Source organism: Sardina pilchardus, chromosome 7, assembly GCF_963854185.1.
Source record: "Sardina pilchardus chromosome 7, fSarPil1.1, whole genome shotgun sequence".
Classification (NCBI taxonomy): Eukaryota; Metazoa; Chordata; class Actinopteri; order Clupeiformes; family Clupeidae; genus Sardina; species Sardina pilchardus.
Genome location: NC_085000.1, coordinates 27,248,813 through 27,276,671, shown reverse-complemented (window position 1 = coordinate 27,276,671; position 27,859 = coordinate 27,248,813). Strand labels below are relative to the sequence as shown.

At 43.6% G+C, this 27,859-nt stretch overlaps 3 protein-coding genes across 3 annotated transcripts; 1 reads left to right on the top strand and 2 right to left on the bottom strand.

The window, feature by feature from the left end:
• Nucleotides 1-49: 49 nt before the first annotated feature.
• ca6 (carbonic anhydrase VI) lies at nucleotides 50-6,497 on the top strand. The gene is made up of 10 exons (XM_062541612.1): nucleotides 50-263; nucleotides 1,244-1,423; nucleotides 1,957-2,105; nucleotides 2,772-2,867; nucleotides 3,846-3,912; nucleotides 4,025-4,182; nucleotides 4,403-4,529; nucleotides 4,638-4,715; nucleotides 4,851-4,883; nucleotides 5,576-6,497. The coding sequence occupies exons 1-10, from the start codon at nucleotides 179-181 to the stop codon at nucleotides 6,196-6,198; spliced, it is 1,596 nt and encodes a 531-aa protein (XP_062397596.1). The 5' UTR covers nucleotides 50-178; the 3' UTR covers nucleotides 6,199-6,497.
• A 715-nt stretch (nucleotides 6,498-7,212) lies between these two features.
• LOC134086917 (solute carrier family 2, facilitated glucose transporter member 5-like) lies at nucleotides 7,213-14,259 on the bottom strand. Its single transcript, XM_062540108.1, has 12 exons — nucleotides 14,209-14,259; nucleotides 13,720-13,818; nucleotides 13,452-13,612; nucleotides 12,889-13,013; nucleotides 12,619-12,771; nucleotides 11,817-11,942; nucleotides 10,993-11,180; nucleotides 10,329-10,439; nucleotides 10,085-10,186; nucleotides 9,506-9,581; nucleotides 8,378-8,505; nucleotides 7,213-7,908 (listed from the first exon to the last, which is right to left on the bottom strand). The coding sequence occupies exons 1-12, from the start codon at nucleotides 14,242-14,244 to the stop codon at nucleotides 7,681-7,683; spliced, it is 1,533 nt and encodes a 510-aa protein (XP_062396092.1). The 5' UTR covers nucleotides 14,245-14,259; the 3' UTR covers nucleotides 7,213-7,680.
• An 892-nt stretch (nucleotides 14,260-15,151) lies between these two features.
• LOC134087832 (solute carrier family 2, facilitated glucose transporter member 5-like) lies at nucleotides 15,152-24,198 on the bottom strand. The gene is made up of 12 exons (XM_062541611.1): nucleotides 24,039-24,198; nucleotides 22,671-22,769; nucleotides 22,403-22,563; nucleotides 21,831-21,955; nucleotides 21,557-21,709; nucleotides 20,740-20,865; nucleotides 19,930-20,117; nucleotides 19,291-19,401; nucleotides 19,049-19,150; nucleotides 18,514-18,589; nucleotides 17,415-17,542; nucleotides 15,152-16,932 (listed from the first exon to the last, which is right to left on the bottom strand). The coding sequence occupies exons 1-12, from the start codon at nucleotides 24,072-24,074 to the stop codon at nucleotides 16,705-16,707; spliced, it is 1,533 nt and encodes a 510-aa protein (XP_062397595.1). The 5' UTR covers nucleotides 24,075-24,198; the 3' UTR covers nucleotides 15,152-16,704.
• Nucleotides 24,199-27,859: the final 3,661 nt, after the last annotated feature.

The following is a 27,859-nucleotide window of genomic DNA, read 5'->3' as shown; positions in this document are numbered from 1 at the left end:
AAGGCTATCACACCGTAGTTTCTATCAAAACCCTTTGGGCAACCGGGAACGACTCACTCGATTGGCTCCTATCACAGTGTTAACTGTGTGTGTGTTCCCCTCCTGGTTTCATTCAGAGGGTTGGCGCTGACGTTTGCAAACTTTGGAGAGTCCGCTAGAGCTAGATTGGTCCTTAGAAATGGAGTGGTTATCTATTATCACATTTGTTGTTTTAATTAACTACACCAACGCCGGCGTGGACGGAGTTCCCTGGACATACTCAGGTAAGTTTCAGCCAAACTGCGCTCTTTCGAACTGTTTCAACCAAACCTTTTAAACAGCGTGACAGTGATGGATAGTACTAAAACAATGTAATTACGCAGTAAAAAATAAAAAGATATCGAGACTCAAACTCAAAATTAACTGATTATTTGTAGTAGTTAGCCTAATCACTGACATCAGACTTTGAAGAAATGAGTAACCGACCCAACAGGTGAGTGTTGAGAGGCTGTTGTGAATGTCAATACGAATTTACAATAGCTCATGCGTCAATTGGTTATTTTATTGTTTCAAATGACAAATATGTCTAAAACGTTGGTTAATTTATTGACAAATCTCAGACGAAACCACGAAGGCACTCAGAAGACAGTTTGTCTCATAGATGTGTCTATGGTTTGTCTTATGATGACGTTTGTAACGCTCCATGGCTTACAGTCAAACTCAAGAAGACCGCGAATAGAGTAAACTGTGTTGCATTCTAAGGATTCGTGTGAATGTCACATCAATTGCCTACGGCTGATAATGTTGCAAGGCTAACACTCGAAATATTTTGGCAGTAGGCCTAGAACTATAGTAACACAATCAACTTTAATCAAACTGTTGTTAGCAGGGCTGTAGTGGGGCTAAACGCAAGTAAACGCAGTTTATCCACCTCTGACTTTCAGTGATAGTTTATCCACTTCTTATTAGTTTGTCCACCTCAAACGAGTTTATTCACCAATTGCAAAAAATCACAGTGTATTATCCACATTCACAATATGTGCACGAATCATAACCATTTAATACCACTGGTGTTGTTACAAACATTGGACAATAACCTCAAAACATGTTCTGAATGTTCTGAAACATTCAATACAGCACGACGCAGTTCACCTTACTGTGACCACAACATAGTTTACCCACTCTTATTTAACTTCTACACTCCTGATTGTTAGCCGCCTAATTCATCTGAACGTAACTCTTTGAAATTCATCAATTCTTATAGAGGGGGCTCTGGACCAAATACATTGGGCAGAGCAATACCCAGCGTGCGGTGGACACAAACAGTCTCCGATTGATATCCAGCGGCGCAACGTTCGCCACAACCCCCGAATGCCAGAGTTGGAGCTAACTGGATACGATGAGCTGAGCGGCAAATTTCTCATGACCAACAATGGACATTCAGGTAGGTATATAATGTTGTACAGTTTGAACTCTAGTATTGAGATGCGCTGACTCGCTTTTGACTTGCACTGCCACCTCGTGTCCATATTGTTCAAGTTAATGTTCCTCAGTTAAGTAGGCTACAACTACAGCACTTACTACATTTACTACTCCAGGAAAACCCACCCACCCCTCTACCTGGCAGGGGTCTCACTCTCTGTTCCCCATTTGTCATCTGTTTTGTGGGAGAACAGCAGGGATGAAGGCATTAAGTTCATGAAAAGCATTGTCGATCACCATGCATGCCTCTAATGGCTTGCATTATTTTCATAGCTTGTGACTATTGACTGACACACATGTCTCCATGCATATGTGGTATTCTCAGGAAAACCTCCAGGCATTTTTAAGCATTGGTCTCCTGTGCCATACATAAACCTGCATCACTAACGCCCCATCCACTATGACCCAGATCACAGTGTGAAGGTAAACACTTGCACACGTTTGAACCTGATGACTATGACAAAAAATCGGCTAACATCTAATGCATATTGACAGTTCAGATTGACCTACCCCCTACCATGATGATCACCGAGGGGCTTCCGGACCACTACACCGCTGTGCAGTTGCATCTGCACTGGGGCGGCTGGGACCTGGAGGCCAGTGGAGCTGAACACACACTGGACGGCATACGTTACATGGCAGAGGTGTGCAATGCGTCTATCTGATTCACCTTCATCGCATAATATATTGCTATATCCTCACGTCCAGTGACGCAAGAAACAACCGTTTCATGTAAAAAAGGGATGAGACCACACAATCTATTTATAGATGTAGCGGACATTTCTAATTTGATACACTCAAAAAAAGGCTGCACAGCCGAAATTAAAAACAGCCACCGTGTCTAAACAGAGTGTGCGCTTTCTTCCTTTTTCACCTCATGACCTCTTGCTAAGCAGCACCTCACTAAGAAGCATTCAAGGTGTGCGTTCACTTCTCCCGAAAACACATTTTATTCGATGACATGGTATTCTCAAGTCAACTTTTGGTTGTACAGCACAGTGAGAGGCATACAGGATGCACTCCATCAACTGAAGGGATGTATGAAGGGAGGACTTAATCAATTTAGACCTATAAGTACTTTCATGAGACATTCTCATGGTACCCAAATGACTCCAATGTGCTCAGTCACTCAGTTCACAACGTGAAAAGGGAACAGAGAAGTTCTAAACTTCTCAAGAACTGAAAGGAAGAGCCCAGAGGTCATCACGGCGCTGCAGCCTGGTGAAGTGGAGACAGCTAGAGAAGCTGATGTAATGCAGTGTGGTGTGTCATTTCCCCTCAACTCTGTCTGCCTCTGTCTCCTCTTACAGCTCCATGTGGTCCACTACAACTCTGAGAAGTACAAGAGCTTTTCAGAGGCCAAAGATAAGCCTGATGGGCTGGCGGTACTGGCTTTCGTTTATGAGGTGAGAGACACATCAGATTCAAACCATTATAACAAAATTTGAAGTTCTTTCTCCATATCTTCATCAGTTGTTTATACATTTGAACATAGCGCTGATGTAACTGTGCTGGTTGCAACATTGGCATCCTGCTAAGAGGGGTAAATCTTGCAGTGTAGCCTTGGTACTAACATGTTCCAGACCATCAAGGCATTAATAATGCATTACTACATATGCTTATTTTATAGGCACACACCCAATTCCCACCCAATGTATTCACCAAGTAAAATAATGCATGGAAATGAACCACACAAAAGCGACCTCTGTCTGTCACAAGGCACTGGTTCTTATTTGAGTGAATTCCGAAGCAATCTGGACAAGGTGCCAAGTGACCTTGTCCCCTCTGATAAATGAGGCACCAGCGAGGTGTCAGACCCTCGGCCACAGTAAATGGCCACATTGATCTGGTGATGGCCTGTTGGCGCTGCCCGATGGTACGGTCTCGTAGGAATGCATTCGGGTCACCAGCAGCGAGGGGGTCACTGTTTCTGCAGGAGGTCATTGCCCTGGCAACGGCACCACAGACTTTCCTCTCCGCTGGCCCGTGTTGTAGAGATCCTGAACTTGCTGTCCAGTGGCCAAAATTAGCTATGTCATATGGATGTTGCAATCCCATGTGAAGATGCCAAACAATCTTAGGGCTTCTGGTCTCCTGGTGACCGTTACTATCCCTGTCTGAAGTCTGAAGTATTCATGAGTTTGTTTCTGCTGTTTATCCACTTTTTAAAATTTGATGACGCAGTTGGCGCAGATATCGTCAGATGAGATCATGTCTCAACTGATCCTCATCCTTCATAGGTATCATGTGACAGTCATTTAACATTTATAAAGTGAGTAGGCATGTGTGTGTGTGTGTGTGTGTGTGTGTGTGTGTGTGTGTCTGTGTCTGTGTGTCTGTGTGGATTTGATACATTTTTAGCTTTTTGTACTTCTGTTTTGCAGGATGGGCATTTTGAGAATACCTACTACAGTGATTTTATATCCAACTTGGCAAATGTTAAATATGCAGGTGAGGCATATTATAACAAGAATATTCCGTTCTCAATGGTGTTCCTTTACCTCAGCTGTCTGTCACCCAACTAAATGGATTATTTCCATGCAATTCTTCATTCTCATTATAGGGCAATCCATGAACCTTTCCACTATCAATGTCCGCTCCATGCTCCCAGAGAACCTGAATCACTTCTTCAGATATGAAGGATCGCTCACCACACCACCTTGCTATGAGAGCGTCATATGGACTGTGTTTGACACGCCTATCACCCTCTCTCACAATCAAGTTTGTACACTCAGTTCAAGATACTCCACTCTGCCTTTCTAATAGTTATTCTGAGTTATTCTCAATGCAAAATTCTACAGATTATACTACAATGCTATTATACAATGTAGACAATATACAATACTGCATAACAAATATATGCATATTGTAATAATAAACAGTATATCGAGGTGTAGTATAATGTAATTGTAACAATGTTATGAATGCACTGCTCCTGCAGATAAGGAAGCTGGAGAGTACTCTGATGGACCATGACAACAAAACCCTGTGGAATGACTACCGCATAGCCCAGCCACTGAATGACCGTGTGGTGGAGTCCTCTTTCCTCCCCCGCCTGGGCAAAGGATGTAGGTGCACCCTTCAAATGTTTATCATGCAGCTGTGATGTGTACTGGTGCCCATATACTGTAAGTCTGTTTTTGCCTTCCTTATTCTATCTTCTCTACCTCTTACAGCTTTCTGTCGCCAGGAAGAGATTGAAGCCAAGCTCTTGAAGATAGAGAGCCTGTTAACATCAGTTGGAAGGAACATACGTACGAATACATTTCATATGATAGATTCACATCCATATGTCTACCTCTACCAATATTTGTTGTACAATCATGATCAACTGTACATTCATTATACTATAGATTAATGTCAGGATTTTGCTTTCGTCCTTTGCATAGGTACCTTGGGAGATTCCAGGTCCACAAGTAAAAGTGAGTGACTGCACATTTACATTAAAAATTATTATTTATGCTACAGAAGGCTCTTTGGCCAGCTCATATATTTCCGATGAAGTGTCAGGCGGGTTGTCGCCATTACACGCTGAAGAAGGGCTCTGCCCGAAACGTTCGTAGGCGAATAAAAAAGGAAAATCTGAAGAGTGCTGTCCTTCGCTTCTTTCTTTCAGGCGGGTTGTAAGGACATCTTCTCTTATATTCTGTTCCTTTCACATTCACGCAGACACTGAATATCTTGTTTATACACAATAGGCCAACCATTAATTCAACTTTGACACACACACACACGCATACATTTTTCAGCATCTTAACATGCTCATTCTCTAGGTGCAACACCCAACCGGGTCAGTGTAAACACTAAATAACACTCAACATACATAACATACAACACACCTGATGCCCTACCAGAAATATAAGATCTGGCTGAAAGCCTTCGGTGGCATATAGTTCATGGTAAGGCACAGTTGGAGTGTTGTAGAGTAGGCAGCTGAAGGGGATGTGAAGTTTGTGTGCTCCTCCATTCTGAATATGCAGATGTTGTGGCATTTTGTAGCGCTCGTGTTGTGAAATCGATGAAGGTGTTTTCTGAATGTGGAGGTGTTTTCTGAATATACAGTCGTTGTGGTGTTTTCATGTGTTGTGACCCTTCTGGACCACCGTACCTCCAGGACCGAAGGCTCTGTACCCCCTGGTGCTGCACTTCACTGAGCGCAACACGGGCAGCTACGCACTGGCCCACCTCACGCACCCCATGGGCCTGCACTCCTTCACCGCCTGCATGGCCATCCGTGCGCACCTGCCAGGTGAGGAGCAGCACTCCGTCTTCTCCTACTCCACGCCGATGCACGACAACGAGCTGGTCATCACCCTGGGCCAAGACGTGGGCCTGTGGATCGGCAACGAGTTCATCAACCTGCCCCACGAGCTGCGCGCCCCCGACTGGGCCCACTACTGCGTGACCTGGGCGTCCCACACGGGCGGCGCCGAGCTGTGGATCAACGGCCTGGCCGGCGAGGAGCAGTACCTGCGGGCGGGCTACGCGGTCATGCACGGCGGCATGTTCATCCTGGGCAAGGACCAGGACGGCTTCCTGGGCATCTCGGACGCGGACGCGTTCGTGGGCCACATGACGGACGTCAACGTGTGGGACTACGTGCTGAGCCCGACGGAGATCCGCGAGCAGATGTCCTGCGAGAACAACACCGCCCGGGGGAACGTGCTCAGTTGGGGGGTGACACAGCTCAGCCTGTATGGAGGCGTACAGCTGGACTTGGAGCACAGGTGCCCTTGACTGAATGACACAGGGTCTCACAGCTAGCCTAGCGATGTTGAGGTCAGTGTGTTTAATGCTGTTTATAACCACCTGCACACTTCAGCTATCCCAAAAATATCATACAAGTCGTCTTGTGAGCTACGAAAAATGTTATACAATTTTATATTTTATACTTAACAGAAACAAAATGGTTTCACGCCTTGTCACAATGCCTGATAAAGCAATATTGATTGGTTTGTTTTTTATTCACTGGCCCACATTTTTATGGACACGGTTGGCCTAATTCATATCTGTGTGTCCTCAATAAACCAATACTTGCAAAATTTGGTTTGGTGCTTGATTCAGAGATTGATGATTTAACAGGTCACATCTGCCAGCTACTTACTGTAAATGCAGTAGGAATAAATGGGTGACTGTAATGGCTGGCTTGGAACCACACATAAAAGAGGGAGGCCGACAACAATGGTTTTGTGAAACAAAATATATTAATTTAAAAGTAATTTGAAATATTAAAATAACCAGTCAGAAAAATGTCATGGGGGAAAATACAATGTATGTCATTTCAAATATACACAGGAGAGATACATTTCTCATGCTATAGGTAATGGATTTCACAAATCATTACCAATAAGTAATCAATAAGTACCGACTAATGTAATGTAATGTAAGCATCAGTATGATGTTGAGAAAGATGAGTAGCCTATAGGTTAAAGGGACACTTCACCGATTAGCATTAAGCTTTGTATCTTTAGAAAACCAGTCATGTTTTTGAATGGTCATGCAGCATTCCCTCAGTTTGCCTTGAGATGGGAGAAATACGGATTTCAATGAAGCCCATGAATAGGACTTCCTGCTTTCAATGATGTAAAATGATGATTTTTACATCATTGAAAGCAGGAAGTCCAACATTGAAATCCGTATTTCTCCCATCTCAAGGCAAACTGAGGGAATGCTGCATGACCATTCAAAAACATGACTGGTTTTCTAAAGATACAAAGCTTTAATGCTAATCGGTGAAGTGTCCCTTTAAAGAGAGAAGGTGTTTGTGTGAGAGCAATTAGCCAAAGTGCATCCAAAAACAGAAATATACAGTACCTAACCTAGTTGCACCAGGGCTAGAACTGTTGGTTTACTAGCATTGCGAGGCCTGAAGAGGGCATAGGGGGTCATACAAGGGACATGCAACAGTGCAGAATATTGCCACTAGTAGGTTTGTTGGTATACACATTTCAGAGGTACTTATGGGTGCTTTTTTACTGCATTTGCAGTTTCATACTTTTGTATCCAAAAATGAACCATGGCCACCCATAAAATGAGTAAAAGGTCCGCACACTTGCTCTCACTTGGCCACTCATGGCCACCCATAACATAATATGATCGGCAGAGAGTTACAAACAAAACAAAACAAAATAGAAAATAAATACTGATTCAATGCCCATCGGATTCCTCCATCTCACCTCCAGACGACAGGCTAGGGTCCTTCAAAGCACAGTGCCTCTCTCAGAATGCTGTGGCCTTCTCCTCCTCCTGGCAGTGCTCTCCATCCTGGTCTTTAGTTTCTCTCTCTGCCTCCTCCACCATGATCGTCACCTTGTTCCTCTTAGCAAACAGCTGGCTGATCTCCAGGAAAGTTTTGTTCTTGGTCTCAGGAATGAGCACCCAGATGTAGATCAGCGTGATGAGACAGATCACCCCAAAGATAACGAAGCTGAACTGGCCCAGTCCCTTCTGAGGAAAAAAGACACAAAGTGGAAGATGGAGACCTCTCAGTTTCAGTATTACACTGACATTTCTCACTGGGGAATCACTGAATATTCCAATTTTTTTATTACTTTTTTAAAACTTGGTATATGAGGAAATGAGAGGCTAACACAGCTATCACCTTTAGCCTTATGCAGCTCAGCATCATAAGGAAGCAGTGATCTACTTTATTGCGTTTCCTTCCTACTGAACTGAGGGCTGGAAACATTACCATATGCTCACTAGGTTTCCCATTCCAAAGAGCTGATCCAGCTAAACACATATAATCATATGCAGTGGATGGAAAATGGCGGAGAAAAATAGTCCCATAGTTATAACACTGGAAAACTGCAGGCTAAGTTTTAGTGAAATATGTCTTCCATATTATGAGGACCAACCCCCCACCCCCAACTCCCAAAAGTTCTTTCCCACTCATCTGTATGGGTTGACCTCTGACCTCGAGATAGGGGAAGACAAGGCCCACGGTGAAGTTGGAGAGCCAGTGAACAGAGCCGGCGACCATGAACGCAGCAGGTCTGGACGACTGCCGAAAGATCTCCGTGGTGATGACATATGGGATGGGGCCTGGACAGACGGGAGAATGCGAGGATGAGAGAGGAGTGGGGAACGTAAACCAACGTCCCCATTGATCTCACAGCTCAATATTACCAGCATTCTATTCTAATGCCTGGTGCTTTCTGGGAATCAGGCAGTAGAATGATGATGTAGTCAGCGGGTATTGATTGCAGTACAATTCACAGTTCCCTATAGACTCACATGTTTAATATGAGTTCAGGAAAGTAAAGTAAGTAAGGTAATATAAGTTTAGTGTAAGAATGTGTAGAGTCACCATCAGGCTTTTAATATGTTTAATAGTTTGGAATTTGGAGCTCCTATTTCATGGGTGTCACTGACTACTATTTTAATGGGGCACGTACACTAGTATTGATTTGCTGATGGCCCAGTCAAATATCACATTCAAGTTTTAACAAGCTCTTTGTTGAAATTCAGATTCATTCAGATGGATAATAACAATTTAACCCAAGAGGTTGTGGGGAGGGCACCTTGCATTCTAGGCCTGTACAACACAGTGCACAACCACAGTGACCACACCGGTATGGCAAAGACGTGTCAAAGCCGGTGCAGAGTAAGACTGAGGAATGATAACATGATGGACCTGAGGCCAGTTTTTGACATGACAGCAAAGATCAATTTGATTCAAACATTAATTACTACTTGAGTTGGGTTTTGATATTGTTATTTGCATATGCAATCTATGATTGAATTGCCTAAAACATGTTGATTTTTTATACACTTTAAAAAACAAATGTGTTGTCCCTATTGGGACACAGACATATGTTAGACAAGAACACAAGTTATGTTTTCAACACATTTGTGTAGTGTATGCTAAAATACATTCATAAAGGATGTTGTATAGCACATTCAATACACAAAGCAAGCATTCAAGAAAACAAATGATTTGAGTAACTGGGGGTTTGTGCTTCAGTAGATCTTAATGGTTGGCAAAGCTCCTGGCTCCTATATAGCAGAAAGCAAGTAGATAAATGGTATGCAGATGTCTTACTTGGTCCGATGGCGTGACCAATGACGTAGATGATTACACACGCGATGCTGACATAGGGCATCCAGCTCAAACCATCCTGTCAGAGAGAGTGAGAGTGAGAAAGAGAGAGAGAGAGAGAGAAAGAGAGACAGCAGCTGCTGTTGTAAACAGTGAGATAAATCTGCCCACTTCATTGGCTTCCACTGTTTACACCGAGGCAGACATGCAACCACAGCAAGATCCAGCTACTCAGGAGATCAATTCCCCACCGGTCCAGTCCATAGCTAAACTGTGGCCCTTTGATTTACAAGGACCCAGTATCAAGTGACCAAGCTTATATGACTGGTTTTGAAAGAGAGCTCCAGCATGGAGTAGGTGTGAGGTTACTGAATGGGCAATGTGCACTGTGTGTGTGTGTGTGTGTGTGTGTGTGTGTGTGTGTGTGTGTATATGTGTGTGTGCGACTCTGTGTTCATGTGTGTGTGTGTGTGTGTGTGTGTGTGTGTGTGTGTGTGTGTGTGTGTGCGTGCGTGCGACTCTGTGTGTGTGTGTGAGAATGTGTGTCTGTATGTGTTTGTGGACTCTTGGCACCTGACATACCTGAAAGTTGAGTGCGATGGTCAGGACAAAGCATGCAGCACAGCATATGGCAAAGCCCAGGAGAAGCAGTATCCTCCTCCCCGAGGCCTCCACAATGAACACCTGATAGGAACATCATCATTCATTTATCACACAGTGCACCTTTTATCAGGCAGACACAAACTACAAGGAATTGCTTTTGACCAGAAATAGCAGAGGACGAGTTGTTTCCCTGAGGAGGTGAGGGGAGAGGTGTGAACCTTACCGCAGCAATAGTCATGAAGACGTTAACACTTCCTGTGCCCACCGTCACATACTGGATGTCGTTCAGCTTCACACCAGCAGAGAGGAAGATGTTGTCTGCGTAATAGTAAATCTGCAGGGGGAGCAATGGTTCAGTTCTATTACACTTACTATAAGCTGGTAGTCTGGCTATTCCCATACTGCTCAATCTTTTAAGATGGAACGTTACTGTAGTATGGGGACTCTCTCGGAGAATGGGTGGGACTGTCGAGCTCTTTTGGCATCGTTCAAATCATGACTCCGTACGCTTGGAGAATCTTTCAACCAATCAGACCAACGATACAGTGCATCTTTTGGATAAGTTTGTGATTGGAGCCAAAGGTTCTGGCAGGGAACAGAGGAGATAGATATGCAGGTTTCCAGCCTGAATTGCCGGGCGAAATCCAAATTCACCGGCAGGTGAGGCAGGGTTCACCCAGCCAAATAAGCTGCACTTTGTCTTTTTTATACACTTTAGAACTTCCATACATCAGAGAATCCTTGCTGGATTCCAACCGAGACAGTTCTAGATTTCAAAAGTGTGCACTGCGAGGACATGAACCTCTGAGATCAGTCAGGGTGTTCCTGTTGAGTTCGGCAGGCGGTGCGTCCACCCCTAGCGGGTCCACCCGTCCACCCACACTCACCGCGTTGACTCCGGACAGCTGCTGGCCCATGTTCATGGCGACGACGGAGATCAGCTGCCAGCGCAGCGAGCGGAAGGAGAGGAGGTTGAGGACGGACAGACGCCCCTCCGCCTTCTCCGACTGATCCTCCCTGTGCATCTCCAACAGCTCCTCATCCACGTCATCCCAGCCTCGCAGCCGCCGCAGTGCTTCAGACCATTACAAAGGAAGTTATGATATATATACAGTATATTTACAGTATATATATAACACACAAAGTGTATGTGTGTGTGTGTGTGTGTGTGTGTGTGTGACAGGACTATATATATACAGTATGTATATATATGTATATATACATACTGTATATATATATGTATATATACTGTCTGTGTAAAACATTCTGTTCAGGGTAAAGCATCAAATATGCCTCATCCTCTAGGCATTTATGCAGGTTAGATAAGATGGATACCACAACTCGTAAGGCCTATTTGGTATGACAGAAATTAACTCTTTAGTCTTTTCAGTTTCTTGGGCCACAAGATGGCGATACAGACAGATGCCTCGTCTTAACTGAAAGCCTCGCAGACACCGTCTCGTGGCAGCTGTCTAAACAGGTTCCCACTGGAGAGAGCTTCATTACTCCTGCGTGGAGTAGGTGTGAGGTTACTGAACGGGCAATGACACTGTGCGTGTGCTTATGAGTGTGTGTGTGTGTGTGTGTGTGTGTGTGTGTGTGTGTGTGTGTGACGGGCCTCACAGGCACCGTCATGTGGTGGATGTCTAAGCAGGTTCCCACTGGAAGGAGAGAGCTTCACTAGGTGGAGGCGGGCCTGGCAGTGTGCTACCTTTCCTGGCAGCATCCTCGTCTCCTTTCTGGATGAGCAGGTAGCGCGGGCTCTCTGGGAAGAAGGGCAGCAGCAGCAGCTCCAGCACCGCTGGGACCCCAGTGAGGGCCAACATGATGGGCCAGCCTGCGGGGGGGAGAGAGGGGTGACAAAGTGCAGGAAGTGACTAACTAGTGAGGGCCCCTGCAGCAGTCAGTGTTCCCACTTAACAGGCTTACGGAGGCCATGGGTCTGGCACGGCTCAGGCCCCAGAGCCCCAATCAATCATCCACAATGCAGTGGTGGGAAACATCTGGCTGTGGCTGAGTGAGTCACACTATCGTAGGAAGTGGGTTTAACAGAGACATATAGGAGTCATGTAACAGATATGTACACAGAGCGATTGTGTTTGGATCACTGCTGTTATTGGTTCGTCTCCAACACAGATATTTACTTCCCAGGAAAAAATCCATTTCTCTTTCACTCTACTTTTTCTGATGGCTAATGAAATCTTCTTGTCCCAAACAAAGACTTGCTGCAGCATTTACAGGTTTAATTTCAGTCACTGTGTTTTTGTATTGTCGTACAGCTGTAATAGTTAAATCTTTAAGAGTGTGCAACAGTATGGCAAGGACAAAAGCCATCAGTGGACTGAAAGATAAACAATGCCTCAAAATACTACATTGCTGAGGCAGACCTTTTCTTCACCAAAATGAGCCATATTATTCCAATGTCTTTGAAAACAAATGTGAAGGGTTTCAAATAATTTCAAATCATTTTTTGATAAGAGCAGGAACGTATAGCAATCATAGACATACTGTACCATTTACATTGCCCAGGATGGACCTTATGCCAAACACTTGGGCAGTGAGGATGCCGATGGTGATGAAGAGCTGGGGCACTATGCCAATGGCACCCCTGAGGTTTTTTGGAGAGAGTTCCCCCAGGTACATGGGCACCACATTGGAAGAGATGCCTGAAAACAAAAACAAAAACAAAAACACAGACATGGACATCCTTTCTCTACCCACAATCCTTTGCTCTCAGCTGCCAACCAATAGCGTTGGCTCATGTTCATTTGCGTCAAACCAACCTGCACAGATGCCCACTACAAAGCGACCGATAATGACCATCTCGTAGGACCGGGCCACCTCACTCACCCCCATCATTATAGCTGGGACAATGGAGAAGATATTGTTGAAGAGGAGCGTTCCTTTTCTGACATTTTGTATAAAGATAAAAAAGATAAGCAAGTGACACAGAGGAGCCACATATCACACATTCTGATCTATTTGATCAAGGTTGATAGATATCATAGATTTATGGATTTGACCAGAGTGCAAGATTCTTATCTTATCATAATGATAATAAATTACAGATTATGGTGAACAGCACCTGGACACCTTAAACTGTATTGTAATATACTGTACACAACACACCTTTATATAATACAGTAATTTCCTGGGTATTAGCCACATTGTGTACAAGCTGCAGGGCAGTGTTTTATGCAAGTTAAAATGAACAAAATCATATTAATACCATATTAACTGCACCCGTGTTTTAACCTCATAGCTGAAGAAATTTTGCAAAATCAATAAGCCGCGGCTAATAGTCAGGAAATTACAGTACTCTGGATTCTTTTGAAGTGCTCTTTACCTTCCTAATTTGTTGACCAAAGGGCCTACCATGAGCGATCCAAAGAACCCTCCAAGAGGGTACATAGAGACAGTGAGGGACCACAGAAGTGTCACAAGGCCATCATCCATTACATCTCCATAGCGAAATAGATATGCAGCCCTGTAGAAGACCTGCATGTACTTTAAGACAGATCCAAGAAATCAATATTTGCAAGGCCGTCACACTGAAACAATGACATCTGTCCAGTGTCGGTCAAGAGTATAATTAATAGGAAATGTAATATTACTTCGGATGGAGAGTTGACCACAGCAACATTGTAACCATATTGGAAAGAGGAGCCAAAAGTGGAGATGAGTGTTGCCAATGCCAAGACAAGAGTCAGCCTCTGGCGAGTAAACAGGAGTCCATTATGTACAAGTCAGCTTTAGAAGTAAATTCATCAGGCACCAAAGACACACTAAAATCACCATTCCTTTTCAATCTGGCTATGTTGATGGATATGTTTTTGAATATTAGCCTATCATTTTTTCCCCTTCTTCATAAAGCCTCTGGCGAACAGAGTAAACAGGAGTCCATTATGTACAAGTCAGCTTTAGAAGTAATGTTATCAGGCACCAAAGACACACTATAATCACCATTCATTTTCAATCTGGCTATGTTGATGGATATGTTTTTGAATATTAGCCTATCATTTTTTTCCCCTTCTTCATAAAGCTATAAATTAGCAAGTTCTCACTGATCTTTTTAAAAGTACATAATGGATTAAAAGACTTACTCCTTTCCTTTCAGCTGTCTCTTGCATTTTCTCCATGTTTCCGAGACGTGCCTCTCTGCTCTTTGAATCTAAGAGAAAACAACTACTCATAACAGACCTCGGTTAACCTTGGACTTTGTATCACAGGTTCATTCATAAACTACTCATGCAACAATTAAACCTGATCTTCAGTTATGCAATAGGAAAGCTCACATTACGATTACATTAGCAGCAGATATATTAATCAGTGTAAAATGTTGCAGTAATAAGAATATTATGTTGTGTGTATTGTACTGAATCATTTGAGGAAAAGAGGTGATGTCTTCCTCTATCTGTGTAAAGATCATCAGGAGAAGCAAAGATAAGCGAGAGAAACACACAGTTCCTGCACGCCTGTGTGTTCTGAGGGACATGAGAATAGCTGTCATTTGTCAAGAGATTTCTGACTTGGTACAGCATATTTCTCCCTTAGCTGTTTTGCAGCAGCAGCACGAGTTAGCTGCATGCGTGTTGGAATGCTTTGCAGTGAGGACATTATCTCTTGCCATAGAGCAGACAAACACGCTCATAACAAGAAACACCCGCTGTAGGCATGGTTCATCCCCCCCTCACCCCTCTCCATCTCCCCATGCCCTATACCCTCCAGCACTCCAGCTCTAAAGCCAATTTGACTGGACTGTCTAAAGGAAGGTGGTCAAGTCTTCCAGGAGAATAACCAGGCTTTTTAGTATATCAGAAGGCAGGGGAACATCAAGGCCCTGACAGTTAACTCACGCGTAAAATATTCGGTCTCAGTAAACAGCTGAAACTCAGGTCATTTATAAGAGGTGCTTAGTTTCAAGGCTTAAACTAAGACTTAGAAAGTATAGAAAAGAATCACAGAAGAGAGACGTTATCTTTACCATCCTGTTTGGGAAGTGGTAGCCTCGTCTCAAAACGGAATACAAGCTGAAAGAATCGGAAGTTGGATTAAAATAGTTTTATAATTCAGCATTTTTAAATACAGCAAAAATGCGGCACAATACAGCTTGTTGGTTACAATATATAGGAAAAAGATAATTCCATTTTGTGGTGAGAAGGAAAAACAAAAGAAATGAATCCAATAGTCGTAGTAATTCCATTTTGTGTTGAAAAAGGAAAAACGTAAGAAATCAATCCAATAGTCGTCGTAATTCCATTTTGTGTTGAAAAAGGAAAAACGAAAGAAATTAATCCAATAGTGTCGAAAAAAGCAAAGAGTCCAAATGAATTCTCGTTCAGTGATCTCCCTTGTCCGGGTGTAAGGCCACGAGCAGCAGGTGGATGATGCGGAGTTCCGATGCTCACTGGAGCACTAAGTCCCGCATCCTTGGCTTCGCGACGAAGTACGGAGTCCATAATGACTATCACGAGCAACAGAGTAACACAACACGTAAGACGAGGAAAGAAGAAGAAGCAGCCCCGAACTTTAGTTGACCTGCTACTTATAGTCCTGATTTTTCCGTGACCCCATGGTCCTCCCCTACACATTCCTGGGGCGGTGCCCTCTTCACAGAACTTTATGGAGACTAAACTTACATTCTAGACAGTCAAAGGCACACATCTCCGGGTTACAAAGCGGAGTTTTACATACATTCAGTGTTGACGAGAACATTCTAGTTGAGACAAAGATGCATTCAATATCGGCATTTACAGGTTTTAACACACAAACAGTTTACATTTGATAACAGGCATTACACATTAAGATGTAGCATGCATATTACATTCTATTGAGAGTACTTGGTTACATTCAACAGTGTATAGCCTACTTAAACATGTTGGTTGGTTACGTTCAAACATCGTAGGCATTTGCGTTCGCAGGGAGTATATTTGTTACATTCAGGATTATAAGTATTTCATTGCATTTGGTTACATTGTCGTGGTTTATTAATCAGGTAAAAGGCATGTCTTTATTGAAGGCACGTAAGTCGTTTTATAGTATTTTCATACATTATTCCCCAAATTTAACCCCATATCTAACGTAATAGCCTACTTCTTGTATGTTGTATTAGTCAGCACTTTCATATAGCCTAGCATAACGTTTTCACGTTGTTCAGTCATTCTGTCGTTTATTGCATAAGAATTTCATAGTGTCATTCATCCAGTCTTCACAACTTTCAGTCTCACACGTTCCTCATCACCAAGCGTTCATTTCAGTCTTTCGGAGCTATTTGTTCAAGTAGGCCTAATCACACACCCACTCTTCAACAGTTACGCACATTCCTTCTCTTTCATTCAAACTGGCGCACTTGATTCAATAGTGGTTAGCGGGACAAAAGTGTACTATATGGTGTACTATATGGTTTCTGTTACGTTACTTTCTTCATCTACCTAACAAGGTTTTCAAGGCAGGTGTCTCTCCTTGAGAGGACCTCTCACATCTGGCTGATTTGCGCTGACGCAAAAGCAGCGAAGTGGGCGCGAATTCACGTATGCGTTCGGTGCTCCATGGGTGGGGCCTAGGAGACACGACAGGTCCTTCAAAGCACAGTGCCTCTCTCAGAATGCTGTGACCTTCTCCTCCTCCTGGCAGTGCTCTCCATCCTGGTTTTTAGTTTCCCTCTCCGCCTCTTCCACCATGATCTTCACCTTGTTCCTCTTAGCAAATAGCTGGCTGATCTCCAGGAAAGTTTTGTTCTTGGTCTCAGGAATGAGGACCCAGATGTAGATCAGCGTGATGAGACAGATCACCCCGAAGATAACGAAGCTGAACTGGCCCAGTCCCTTCTGAGGAAAAAGACACAAAGTGGAAGATGGAGACCTCTCAGTTTCAGTATTACACTCTGACATTTCTCACTGGGGAATCACTGAATATTCCCATTGGGTTTTTTATTTATTTTCATTTTTTTAAACTTGGTATATGAGGAAATGAGAGGCTAACACAGTATCACCTTTAGCCTTATGCAGCTCAGCATCATAAGGAAGCAGTGATCTACTTTATTGCGTTTCCTTCCTACTGAACGGAGGGCTGGAAACATTACCATATGCTCACTAGGTTTCCCATTCCAAAGAGCTGATCCAGCTAAACACATATATAATCATATGCAGTGGATGGAAAATGGCGGAGAAAAAATAGTCCCATAGTCACAACACTGAAAAACTGCAGGCTAAGTTTTAGTGAAATATGATTCCCATATTATGAGGACCAACCCCCCATCCCCAACTCACAAAAATCCTTTCCCACTCATCTGTATGAGTTGACCTCTCACCGCGAGATAGGGGAAGACAAGGCCCACGGTGATGATGGAGAGCCAGTGAACAGAGCCGGCGACCATGAACGCAGCAGGTCTGGACGACTGCCGAAAGATCTCTGTGGTGATGACATATGGGATGGGGCCTGGACAGACAGGAGAATGAGAGGATGAGAGAGGAGTGGGGAACGTAAACCAACGTCCCCATTGATCTCACAGCTCAATATTACCAGCATTCTATTCTAATGCCTGGTGCTTTCTGGGAATCAGGCAGTAGAATGATGATGTAGTCAGTGGGTATTGATCGCAGTACAATTCACAGTTCCCTATAGACTCACATGTTTAATATGAGTTCAGTGTAAGAATGTGTAGAGTCACCATCAGGTTTTTATTATGTTTAATACTTTGTAATTTGGAGCTCCTATTTCATGGGTGTCACTGACTACTATTTTAATGGGGCACGTACACTAGTATTGATTTGCTGATGGCCCAGTCAAATATCACATTCAAGTTTTAACAAGCTCTTTGTTGAAGTTCAGATTCATTCAGATGGATAATAACAATTTAACACAAGAGGTTGTGGGGAGGGCACCTTCCAACCTATAGGCCTGTACAACACAGAGTGCACAACCACAGTGACCACACAGGTATGGCAAAGACGTGTCAAAGCCGGTGCAGAGTAAGACTGAGGAATGATAACATGATGGACCTGAGGCCAGTTTTTGACATGACAGCAAAGATCAATTTGATTCAAACATTAATTACTAGTTTATTGACTTGAGTTGGGTTTTGATGTTGTTATTTGCAAGGTATGATTTATATCTGTCTAAAACATGTTGATTTTTTTTTTTATAAACTCTTAAAATGAATGTGTTGTTCCTATTGAGACACAGAAATGTTAGAAAACACAATTTATGTTTTCAACGAATTTGTTTTAAGAGTGTAGTGTATGCTAAAATACATTCATAAAGGATGTTGTACATTCAATATGCAAAGCAAGCATTCAAGAAAACAAATAATTTGAGTAACTGGGGGTTGTGCTTCAGGAGATCTTAATGATTAGCAAAGCAAAGATATAGCAGAAAGCAAGTAGATAAATGGTATGCAGATGTCTTACTTGGTCCGATGGCGTGACCAATGCCGTAGATGATTACACACGCGAAGCTGACATAGGGCATCCAGCTCAAACCATCCTGTCAGAGAGAGTGACAGTGAGAAAGAGAGAGAGAGAGAGAAAGAAAGAGAGAGAGAGAGAGTGAGAGAGAGAGCAGCTGCTGTTGTAAACAGTGAGATAAATCTGCCCACTTCATTGGCTTCCACTGTTTACACCGAGGCAGACATGCAATCACAGCAAGATCCAGCTACTCAGGAGATCAATTCCCCACCGGTCCAGTCCATAGCTAAACTGTGGCCCTTTGATTTACAAGGACCCAGTATCAGGTGACCAAGCTTATATGACTGGTTTTGAGAGAGAACTCCAGCATGGAGTAGGTGTGAGGTTACTGAATGGGCAATGTGCACTGCGTTTGTGTGTGTGTGTGTGTGTGTGTGTGTGTGTGTGTGTGTGTGTGTGTGTGTGTGTGTGTGTGTGTGAGTGTGAGAGAGAGAATGTGTGTCTGTATGTGTTTGTGGACTCTTAGCACCTGACATACCTGAAAGTAGAGTGCGATGGTCAGGACAAAGCATGCAGCACAGCATATCGCAAAGCCCAGGAGAAGCAGTATCCTCCTCCCCGAGGCCTCCACAATGAACACCTGATAGGAACATCATTCATTTATCACACAGTGCAGCTTTTATGAGGCAGACACAAACTACAAGGGATTGTTTTTTGACCAAAAATAGCAGAGGACGAGTTGTTTCCCTGAGGAGGTGAGGGGAGAGGTGTGAACCTTACCGCAGCAATAGTCATGAAGACATTAACACTTCCTGTGCCCACCGTCACATACTGGATGTCGTTCAGCTTCACACCAGCAGAGAGGAAGATGTAGTCTGCGTAATAGTAAATCTGCAGGGGGAGCAATGGTTCAGTTCCATTATACTTACTATAAGCTGGTAGTCTGGCTATTCCCATACTGCTCAATCTTTTAAGATTGAACGTTACTGTAGTATGGGGACTCTCTCGGAGGAAAGGTGGGACTATCGAGCTCTTTTGGCATCGTTCAAATCATGACTCTGTACACTTGGATAATCTTTCAACCAATCAGACCAACGATACAGTGCATCTTTTGGATGAGTTTGTGATTGGAGCCAAAGGTTCTGGCAGGGAACAGAGGCGATAGATGTGCAGGTTTCCAGCCTGAACTGCCGGGCGAAATCCAAATTCACCCAGCCTAATAAGCTGCACTTTGTATTTAATTACACTTTACAACTTCCATACATCAGAGAATCCTTGCTGGATTCCAACCGAGACAGTTCTAGATTTCAAAAGTGTGCTATAGGACATGAACCTCTGAGATCAGTCAGGGTGTTCCTGTTGCGTCCGGCAGGCGGTGCGTCCACCCCTTGCGGGGTCCACCCGTCCACCCACACTCACCGCGTTGACTCCGGACAGCTGCTGGCCCATGTTCATGGCGATGACGGAGATCAGCTGCCAGCGCAGCGAGCGGAAGGAGAGGAGGTTGAGGACGGACAGACGCCCCTCCGCTTTCTCCGACTGATCCTCCCTGTGCATCTCCAACAGCTCCTCATCCACGTCATCCCAGCCTCGCAGCCGCCGCAGTGCTTCAGACCATTACAAAGGAAGTTATAATATATATACAGTATATAACACACAAAGTGTGTGTGTGTGTGACAGGACTATATACAGTATATATATATATATATATAATATATATACATATATATACATACTGTAACTGTCTGTGTGAAACATTCTGTTCAGGGTAAAGCATCAAATATGCCTCATCCTCTAGGCATTTATGCGGGTTAGATAAGATGGATACCACAACTCGTAAGGCCTATTTGGTATGACAGAAATTAACTCTTTAGTCTTTTCAGTTTCTTGGGCCACAAGATGGCCATACAGACAGATGCCTCGTCTAAACTGAAGGCCTCGCAGACACCGTCTCGTGGCAGCTGTCTAAACAGGTTCCCACTGGAGAGAGCTTCATTACTCCTGCGTGGAGTAGGTGTGAGGTGACTGAATGGGCAATGACACTGTGCGTGTGCTTATGAGTGTGTGTGTGTGTGTGTGTGTGTGTGTGATGATGGGGGTGAGTGAGGTGTGTGTGTGTGCATGCGTGTGACGGGCCTCGCAGGCACCGTCATGTGGTGGCTGTCTAAGCAGGTTCCCACTGGAAGGAGAGAGCTTCATTAGGTTGAGGCGGGCCTGGCAGTGTCCTACCTTCCCTGGCAGCATCCTTGTCTCCTTTCTGGATGAGCAGGTAGCGCGGGCTCTCTGGGAAGAAGGGCAGCAGCAGCAGCTCCAGCACCGCTGGGACCCCAGTGAGGGCCAACATGATGGGCCAGCCTGCGGGGGGGAGAGAGGGGTGACAAAGTGCAGGAAGTGACTAACTAGTGAGGGCCCCTGCAGCAGTCAGTGTTCCCACTTAACAGGCTTACGGAGGCCATGGGTCTGGCACGGCTCAGGCCCCAGAGCCCCAATCAATCATCCACAATGCAGTGGTGGGAAACATCTGGCTGTGGCTTAGTGAGTCACACTATCGTAGGAAGTGGGTTTAACAGAGACATATAGGAGTCATGTAACAGATATGTACACAGAGCGATTGTGTTTGGATCACTGCTGTTATTGGTTCGTCTCCAACACAGATATTTACTTCCCAGGAAAATAATCCATTTCTCTTTCAAGTCCCCACTTCAGACCACTACTTTTTCTGATGGCTATTAATCTTCTTGTCCCAAACAAAGACTTGCTGAAGCATTTACAGGTTTAATTTCAGTCATTGTGTTTTTGTATTGTTGTACAGCTGTAATAGTTACATCTTTAAGAGTGTGCAACAGTATGGCAAGGACAAAAGCCACCAGTGGACTGAAAGATAAACAATGCCTCAAAATACTACATGGCTGACGCAGACCTTTTCTACACCAAAATGAGCCGTATTATTCCAATGTCTTTGAAAACAAATGTGAAGGGTTTCAAATAATTTCAAATTATTTTTTGATAAGAGCAGGAACTTATAGCAATCATAGACATACTGTACCATTTACATTGCCCAGGATGGACCTTATGCCAAACACTTGGGCAGTAAGGATGCCGATGGTGATGAAGAGCTGGGGCACTATGCCAATGGCACCCCTGAGGTTTTTTGGAGAGAGTTCCCCCAAGTACATGGGCACCACATTGGAAGAGATGCCTGAAAACAAACAAAAAAAAAGAAAAAAACACGGACATGGGCTTCCTTTCTCTACCCACAATCCTTTGCTCTCAGCTGCCAACCAATAGCGTTGGCTCATGTTCATTTGCGTCAAACCAACCTGCACAGATGCCCACTACAAAGCGACCGATAATGATCATCTCGTAGGACCGGGCCACCTCACTCACCCCCATCATTATAGCTGGGACAATGGAGAAGATATTGTTGAAGAGGAGCGTTCCTTTTCTGACATTTTGTATAAAGATAAAAAAGATAAAAAAGATAAGCAAGTAACTCAGAGGAGCCACATATCACAAATTCTGATCTATTTGATCAAGTTTGATAGATATCATAGATTTATGGATTTGACCAGAGTGCAAGATTCTTATCTTATCATAATGATAATAAATTACAGATTATGGTGAACAGCACCTGGACACCTTAAACTGTACTGTAATATACTGTACACAACACACCTTTATATAATACAGTAATTTCCTGTGTATTAGCCACATTGTGTACAAGCTGCAGGGCAGTGTTTTATGCAAGTTAAAATGAACAAAACCATATTAATACCATATTATCTGCACCCGTGTTTTAACCTCATAGCTGAAGAAATTTCGCAAAATCAATAAGCCGCGGCTAATAGTCAGGAAATTACAGTACTCTGGATTCCTTTAAAGTGCTCTTTACCTTCCTAATTTGTTGACCAAAGGGCCTACCATGAGCGATCCAAAGAACCCTCCAAGAGGGTACATACAGAGAGTGAGAAACCACAGAAGTGTCACAAGGCCATCATCCATTGCCTCTCCATAGCGAATTTGATATGCAGCCTTGTAGAAGACCTGCATGTACTTTAAGACAGACCCAAGAAATCAACACTTGCAAGGCAGTCACACTGAAACAATGACATCTGTCCAGTGTTGGTCAAGAGTATAATTAATAGGAGATGTAATATTACTTCGGATGGAGAGTTGACCACAGCAACATTGTAACCATATTGGAAAGAGGAGCCAAAAGTGGAGATGAGTGTTGCCAATGCCAAGACAAGAGTCAGCCTCTGTCGAACAGAATAAACAAGAGTCCATTGTCAGCTTTAGAAGTAATGTTATCGGGCACCAAAGACACACTAAAATCATCATTCCTTTTCAATCTGGATATGTTGATGGATATGTTTTTGAATATTAGCCTATCATTTTTTTCCCCTTCTTCATTAACCCTTTCATGCACGCATTATGAAAAAAAGTGTCTAGATTTTTTTAGTATTGATTTTAGTACTCTATATGAGCCCAATATTGAAAATCAGTTGGAATTTTTTAAAAATATGCTTTTATATAGAAGTTATGTTATTGTCCACGTATGTGGACAGTGCGCAACAAAGGGGTAAAAAAGGATAAAATGTAATGACAGAAAATGTGGAAACTATGGCCCTCTACTTCCTCCATACTACCCACCCAGCCCTCTACTACCCCCATACTACCCACCCACCTCTCTACTACCTCCATACTACCCGCCCAACCCCTCTACTACCCCCATTATTGCTCACCGACCCTCACCCACCCCTCTACTACCCCCATATTACCCACCTCTACTACCACCACTACCCAACCACCCCTCTACTACATCCATACTACCCACCCCTCTACTACTAATCCACCCACACCTCTAGTACTCTCATACCCACCCTTTACTACCCACCCAACCCTCTACTACCCCCATATTACCATACCACCTTGGCATTACCACATGTAATTAGGTCATTATTTATAAATATGTTTACCAAATGTTTGTTTCTTTGTAATTTAAAGCAATTAAAATCATATTTGAAAAAAAAAAAAAAAAAAAAAAGTCCTAGTTACAAAATCTAATTTTTGGCCATTTAACTCCTCTGTTGCGCAACGTCCACATACGTGGACAGTTGCTTTTTAGGGTCTACAGACTCCATTTTACATCCGATTTAGTTTCTGAAAACATAGAGTTGTTCAACACATCTCCTGTACAGCATAATATTTTTTTTTACATGATTTTGCCTTCTTGAGTACTAGCTTTTTACAGATATGCCTGGAGCATTCAGCATATGGCCATTACAGTCACTCATGTTGAATTGATGATGTCATCAAGCAGTCAATATTCCAAATATAAGATGATACATATTGTTAATATATTGCCAAGGACCTACTAAAACTGCCCTGAAGTGGATTGGTGTATATCACCATGATAAATAAGTAGAAAACAGAGTTAAAGTTACTGTCCACGCAGAAAGGGTTAAGCTAAATTAGCAAGTTCTCACTGATCTTTTCTCAAGTGCATAATGGATTAAATGACTTACTCCTTTCCTCTCAGCTGTCTCTTGCATTTTCTCCATGTTTCCGAGACGTGTCTCTGCTCTTTGAATATAAGAGAAAACAACTACTCAATACAGACAAGAGTGAAGGCTCGTGCCAGCCAGGCGGGACTTCGGCTCTCTATTGTCTCATTTCTCTCGTTCCCGCTCTTCTGAATCTACCCAGAAATCACGAGGAAATCACTACAAAACCCTTTTTTTTTTTTTTTTTTTTTTTATTGTTTACAAAAATCAGCATACAGATTATAACAAACGGGGTACAAATCATCAGCACAAAGAGGACATTATATCAGTACATATACATATAGTTCTGTCAGCTTTTTGGCTGTTGAGTCCAATAATAGTGTCCATATAGAATTTGACTTCGTGTTTAAAGGCTGCAAAACAAGGTTTCCCTCCCACTACAAAACCCATTAGGGAACTACATCTCTACATCATGACATCACTGTAGTTTTCTGGCATTTAAAGGAGACACACACTTGTAAACTTACAAATGAAATAACCACAAAATACGACCCGGTTACACAAAGATAAGCGAGAGAAACGCACAGTTCCTGCACGCCTGTGTGAGAGACTTTGAGAATAGCTGTCATTTGTCAAGAGATTTCTGACTTGGTACAGCATATTTCTCCCTTAGCTGTTTTGCAGCAGCAGCACGAGTTAGCTGCATGCGTGTTGGAATGCTTTGCTGTGAGGACATTATCTCTTGCCATGGCGCAGACAAACACGCTCATAACAAGAAACACCCGCTGTAGGCATGGTTCATCCCCCCCCCTCACCCCTCTCCATCTCCCCATGCCCTACACCCTCCAGCACTCCAGCTCTAAAGCCAATTTGACTGACTGGCTGTCTGGCTGTAACCTGACTTTCGCCAGATCCTGTAGTTCGCTGTCTGCTGGAGCTCAGCGAAACGCCTCTGGTGGAGCATGGCGGAACTACAAGGGTCTGGCGAGAGTCGGGCTAGTCTGGCTGTGGGCTTGTGTGTTTGATCCTGCTGTGGAGGCGAGCCCTTTGGCGGGCACGGGGAGGACAGGGAGGATCTCCTGCCAGGCGACTGCTTCCATGGACAGGTCTGCCTGTCGACGCTCGGGCCCTTTGAGGTCCTCCGCTCTGGATGAGGGCCTGGATTCCGCCCTGAGCCGTGGCAGCACACTCTAATGCACGTCAGCCCTGCGCGTAATTGAATCTCGTGAAGTGACAGTGCTGCTGGGCTGCTGCTGGGACTGAAATAACCCAGAGAGAGAGAGAGTGAAAGAAGAAGGGAGATAGGGAGAGAGAGACAGAGAGACAGAGAGAGAGAGAAAGAGGGAGGGGGGGGGGGCTTTCTGCAAGTGAGTAGGCCTACAGCCTTCCTTTCCATACTTAAATACTTAATTGAGTTATATCATAATGCTGCTAGCAAAAAGGGGGAACAGAAACTTAGAGATGATCACAGGATTTATGGATGCCAGATGAGGACGCAGGAAAGTTCAAAGGCAACCCCTCATCCCATTGGCTGACCCCCTTAAAGCTTTGTCTGGTTCAAATTACTACAGAATTATCAAAGCAGAGGTCACGAGACCGCTCTCTCAAAATTGGGACTTTTGTGTGCTGTGGAATAATGACCAGTTCAACACTCTCTGATAACTGTTTCAGTTATTTCAAATAGTGTGTATTAACAGAACTCCTGTGCTGTTGTCTTCAATTTGATGAAGGAAAAGTGTGTCTGAAGGCCTCCTACCACAGACATCAATACACAATTTTAGTAATTAAATAGATTTAAAATAATCCCCAAAACACTGTTATTTGAAAGATAATTTCACGTAAAAGCTCTAATTGTGTCCCTAGCTGTAATTGTGGCCATGACTGGGTGGTCCAAAGCAGTAACTACAACAGCCATATGTGAAACAGGCACATTGTGTGGGATCTTGGCTCCCCCTGCAGGTAAATTCAGGTACTTACACTCAAGTCACTGCAGTATTTTTTGTCAAATTCATTCTGTCCCTTACACACATCAGTGAGTAACCTCTTAATGTCCATAATAATAGCAGTAATTTCTCTCTAGCCATTACACTCTTCTCTTCTCTGTAGCTTGCAGAGCAATGAAATATATACTGGCTGTAGTATTGATTGATGTAGCATTAATTGCCATCTTAGGTCTTCTCCACATTCTAATGAATAAATTAAAGTAGATTTGTTAAAAAGCTTCTGCTAAATGAATAAAAGCATTGTAAGTACACGGAGGTCTACTGGGTGCAATGTAACACATTGGAGGCAGACAGAGGCCTGGTTCACACGTTCTGGGTAGGGCTGCTGTGTTGTATTCTTGGCTGCAACTGGCATCTGGGCTGACTCACCGAGATGCTGTATCCTGTTTCGAAATGGCTTGTCAGGTGCCTTCTACGTGACTCTGTGGTCGTAGTTGGCGTGACCTCACCACAGCGCACCCCGAAGGGACATGCCTGGTGCTGTATGGGTATGACTCACGCCCACCACATCACTTTCACCATCTCTCTAGGCACCAGCCCCCCAGAGGCACAAGGTTCTCATGGTTTGGTTTGTGGGCTAATAAACATGTTTGTCCTCTCCTCTCTCTACTCACAACAACACAATTCCTGAATGTGACTACTATGAGGAATGTGACTAGTCTGAAGGGACTAGTCAGGGATTTAAGTTCGATCCTAAACATATTACGGTATAGCTTAAAACTTATCAGAACATTAGAATGCTTTCAAGTTTAACACAATAATTCTTCACCAGCAAGAATCTGAAATGTAACTGACCTAGGCCTAGAGTAGATTGTATGGACATACTGTAACACAGATTCCTAGGATATTCCTATCACATATGAAAAATGCTGCAGCATAAGCTGCAAAGGGTTACAACATTATGAGAGCGAATGAGGGTTTCCTCTCACGTTAAATGACTGGAGTAATTAGCATGCTATCCATCTGTGTGCTGCACTGTGACCTTCATCAGCGCTGAGCTGTGTGACACTGGCCTGTGGAGCTCCAGCTGTGCTGCTCGGATGAAGACGCCTCGCAAATGAACCGGTCAGACCGAGACTGCAGCAGCCCTTTATTAAGAAGCTCATCAGTGGCCCCTCCTGTACTTCCCGTGGGCACACTGGATGGCCCAGCTTACCGGCACCTCTCCACGAGGAGTGTGCGTGTGTGTGTGTGTGTGTGTGTGGGTGGGGGGGGGGGGGGGGGGGGGGGGGGCGGGGGGGTTGACCCACCGCCTCATTATAGAAGCGTTTAAAGAAACTGTAAGGTGACCAGGGCAGTTGCTATAATTGAACAATTAATCAATGTCAGTTACTAAAGGAGAACCAGTGCCTTACGGTGAAATGGTGTTGCTGGGTATTGTACAAATAAAACGACCTTTGCCACTCTATTGTGTTTGTATTTTCATTACTGGCTGGCTTTCTGTGGATATAGCTCTCAGGGAACATTTAAAAAAGGATAGGCCTACAGGATGCTCAAAGGGGCCTAATTAATAGAAATTTATCCTTTTGATGAAAAAAAGGAGGGTAATATATTTTTATGCGATGAGGAAATATGAAAGGTCATAATTATTATTATACAGTCCATTACAGTACATGTATTATAATGAGTACATTTTCATAATATCTTATTTGCTTGCTACAAGATTGCACAGTACTGAACATACTTATTCAAGTATATTGCACCTTGAAATATAGTATTCATGGTTGCTATGGTCATGAACTGTAGGTCTCAGACACTGACTCTGACTATTGTATGACCTTACATTTAAGATTTGTATACATTATAAGACCCTACATTTAACCTTCAGGGTTTGGTGCA

Coding starts and splice junctions, on each gene's coding strand:
- LOC134086917 (XM_062540108.1), bottom strand. CDS start 14,244: ATGGAGAAAATGCAAGAGACAGCTGAAAGGAAAGGA. Junction 12,772..12,888: donor TGTAGTGGGCATCTGTGCAG/GTTGGTTTGACG, acceptor TTTTGTTTTCAG/GCATCTCTTCCAATGTGGTG. Junction 11,943..12,618: donor CATCCTGGGCAATGTAAATG/GTACAGTATGTC, acceptor TCCCCCCCGCAG/GCTGGCCCATCATGTTGGCC.
- ca6 (XM_062541612.1), top strand. CDS start 179: ATGGAGTGGTTATCTATTATCACATTTGTTGTTTTAATTAACTACACC. Junction 4,530..4,637: donor CCCCCGCCTGGGCAAAGGAT/GTAGGTGCACCC, acceptor TACCTCTTACAG/CTTTCTGTCGCCAGGAAGAG. Junction 4,716..4,850: donor ATCAGTTGGAAGGAACATAC/GTACGAATACAT, acceptor TCCTTTGCATAG/GTACCTTGGGAGATTCCAGG.
- LOC134087832 (XM_062541611.1), bottom strand. CDS start 24,074: ATGGAGAAAATGCAAGAGACAGCTGAGAGGAAAGGA. Junction 21,956..22,402: donor TTGGTCAACAAATTAGGAAG/GTAAAGAGCACT, acceptor ACAAAATGTCAG/AAAAGGAACGCTCCTCTTCA. Junction 20,866..21,556: donor CATCCTGGGCAATGTAAATG/GTACAGTATGTC, acceptor TCCCCCCCGCAG/GCTGGCCCATCATGTTGGCC.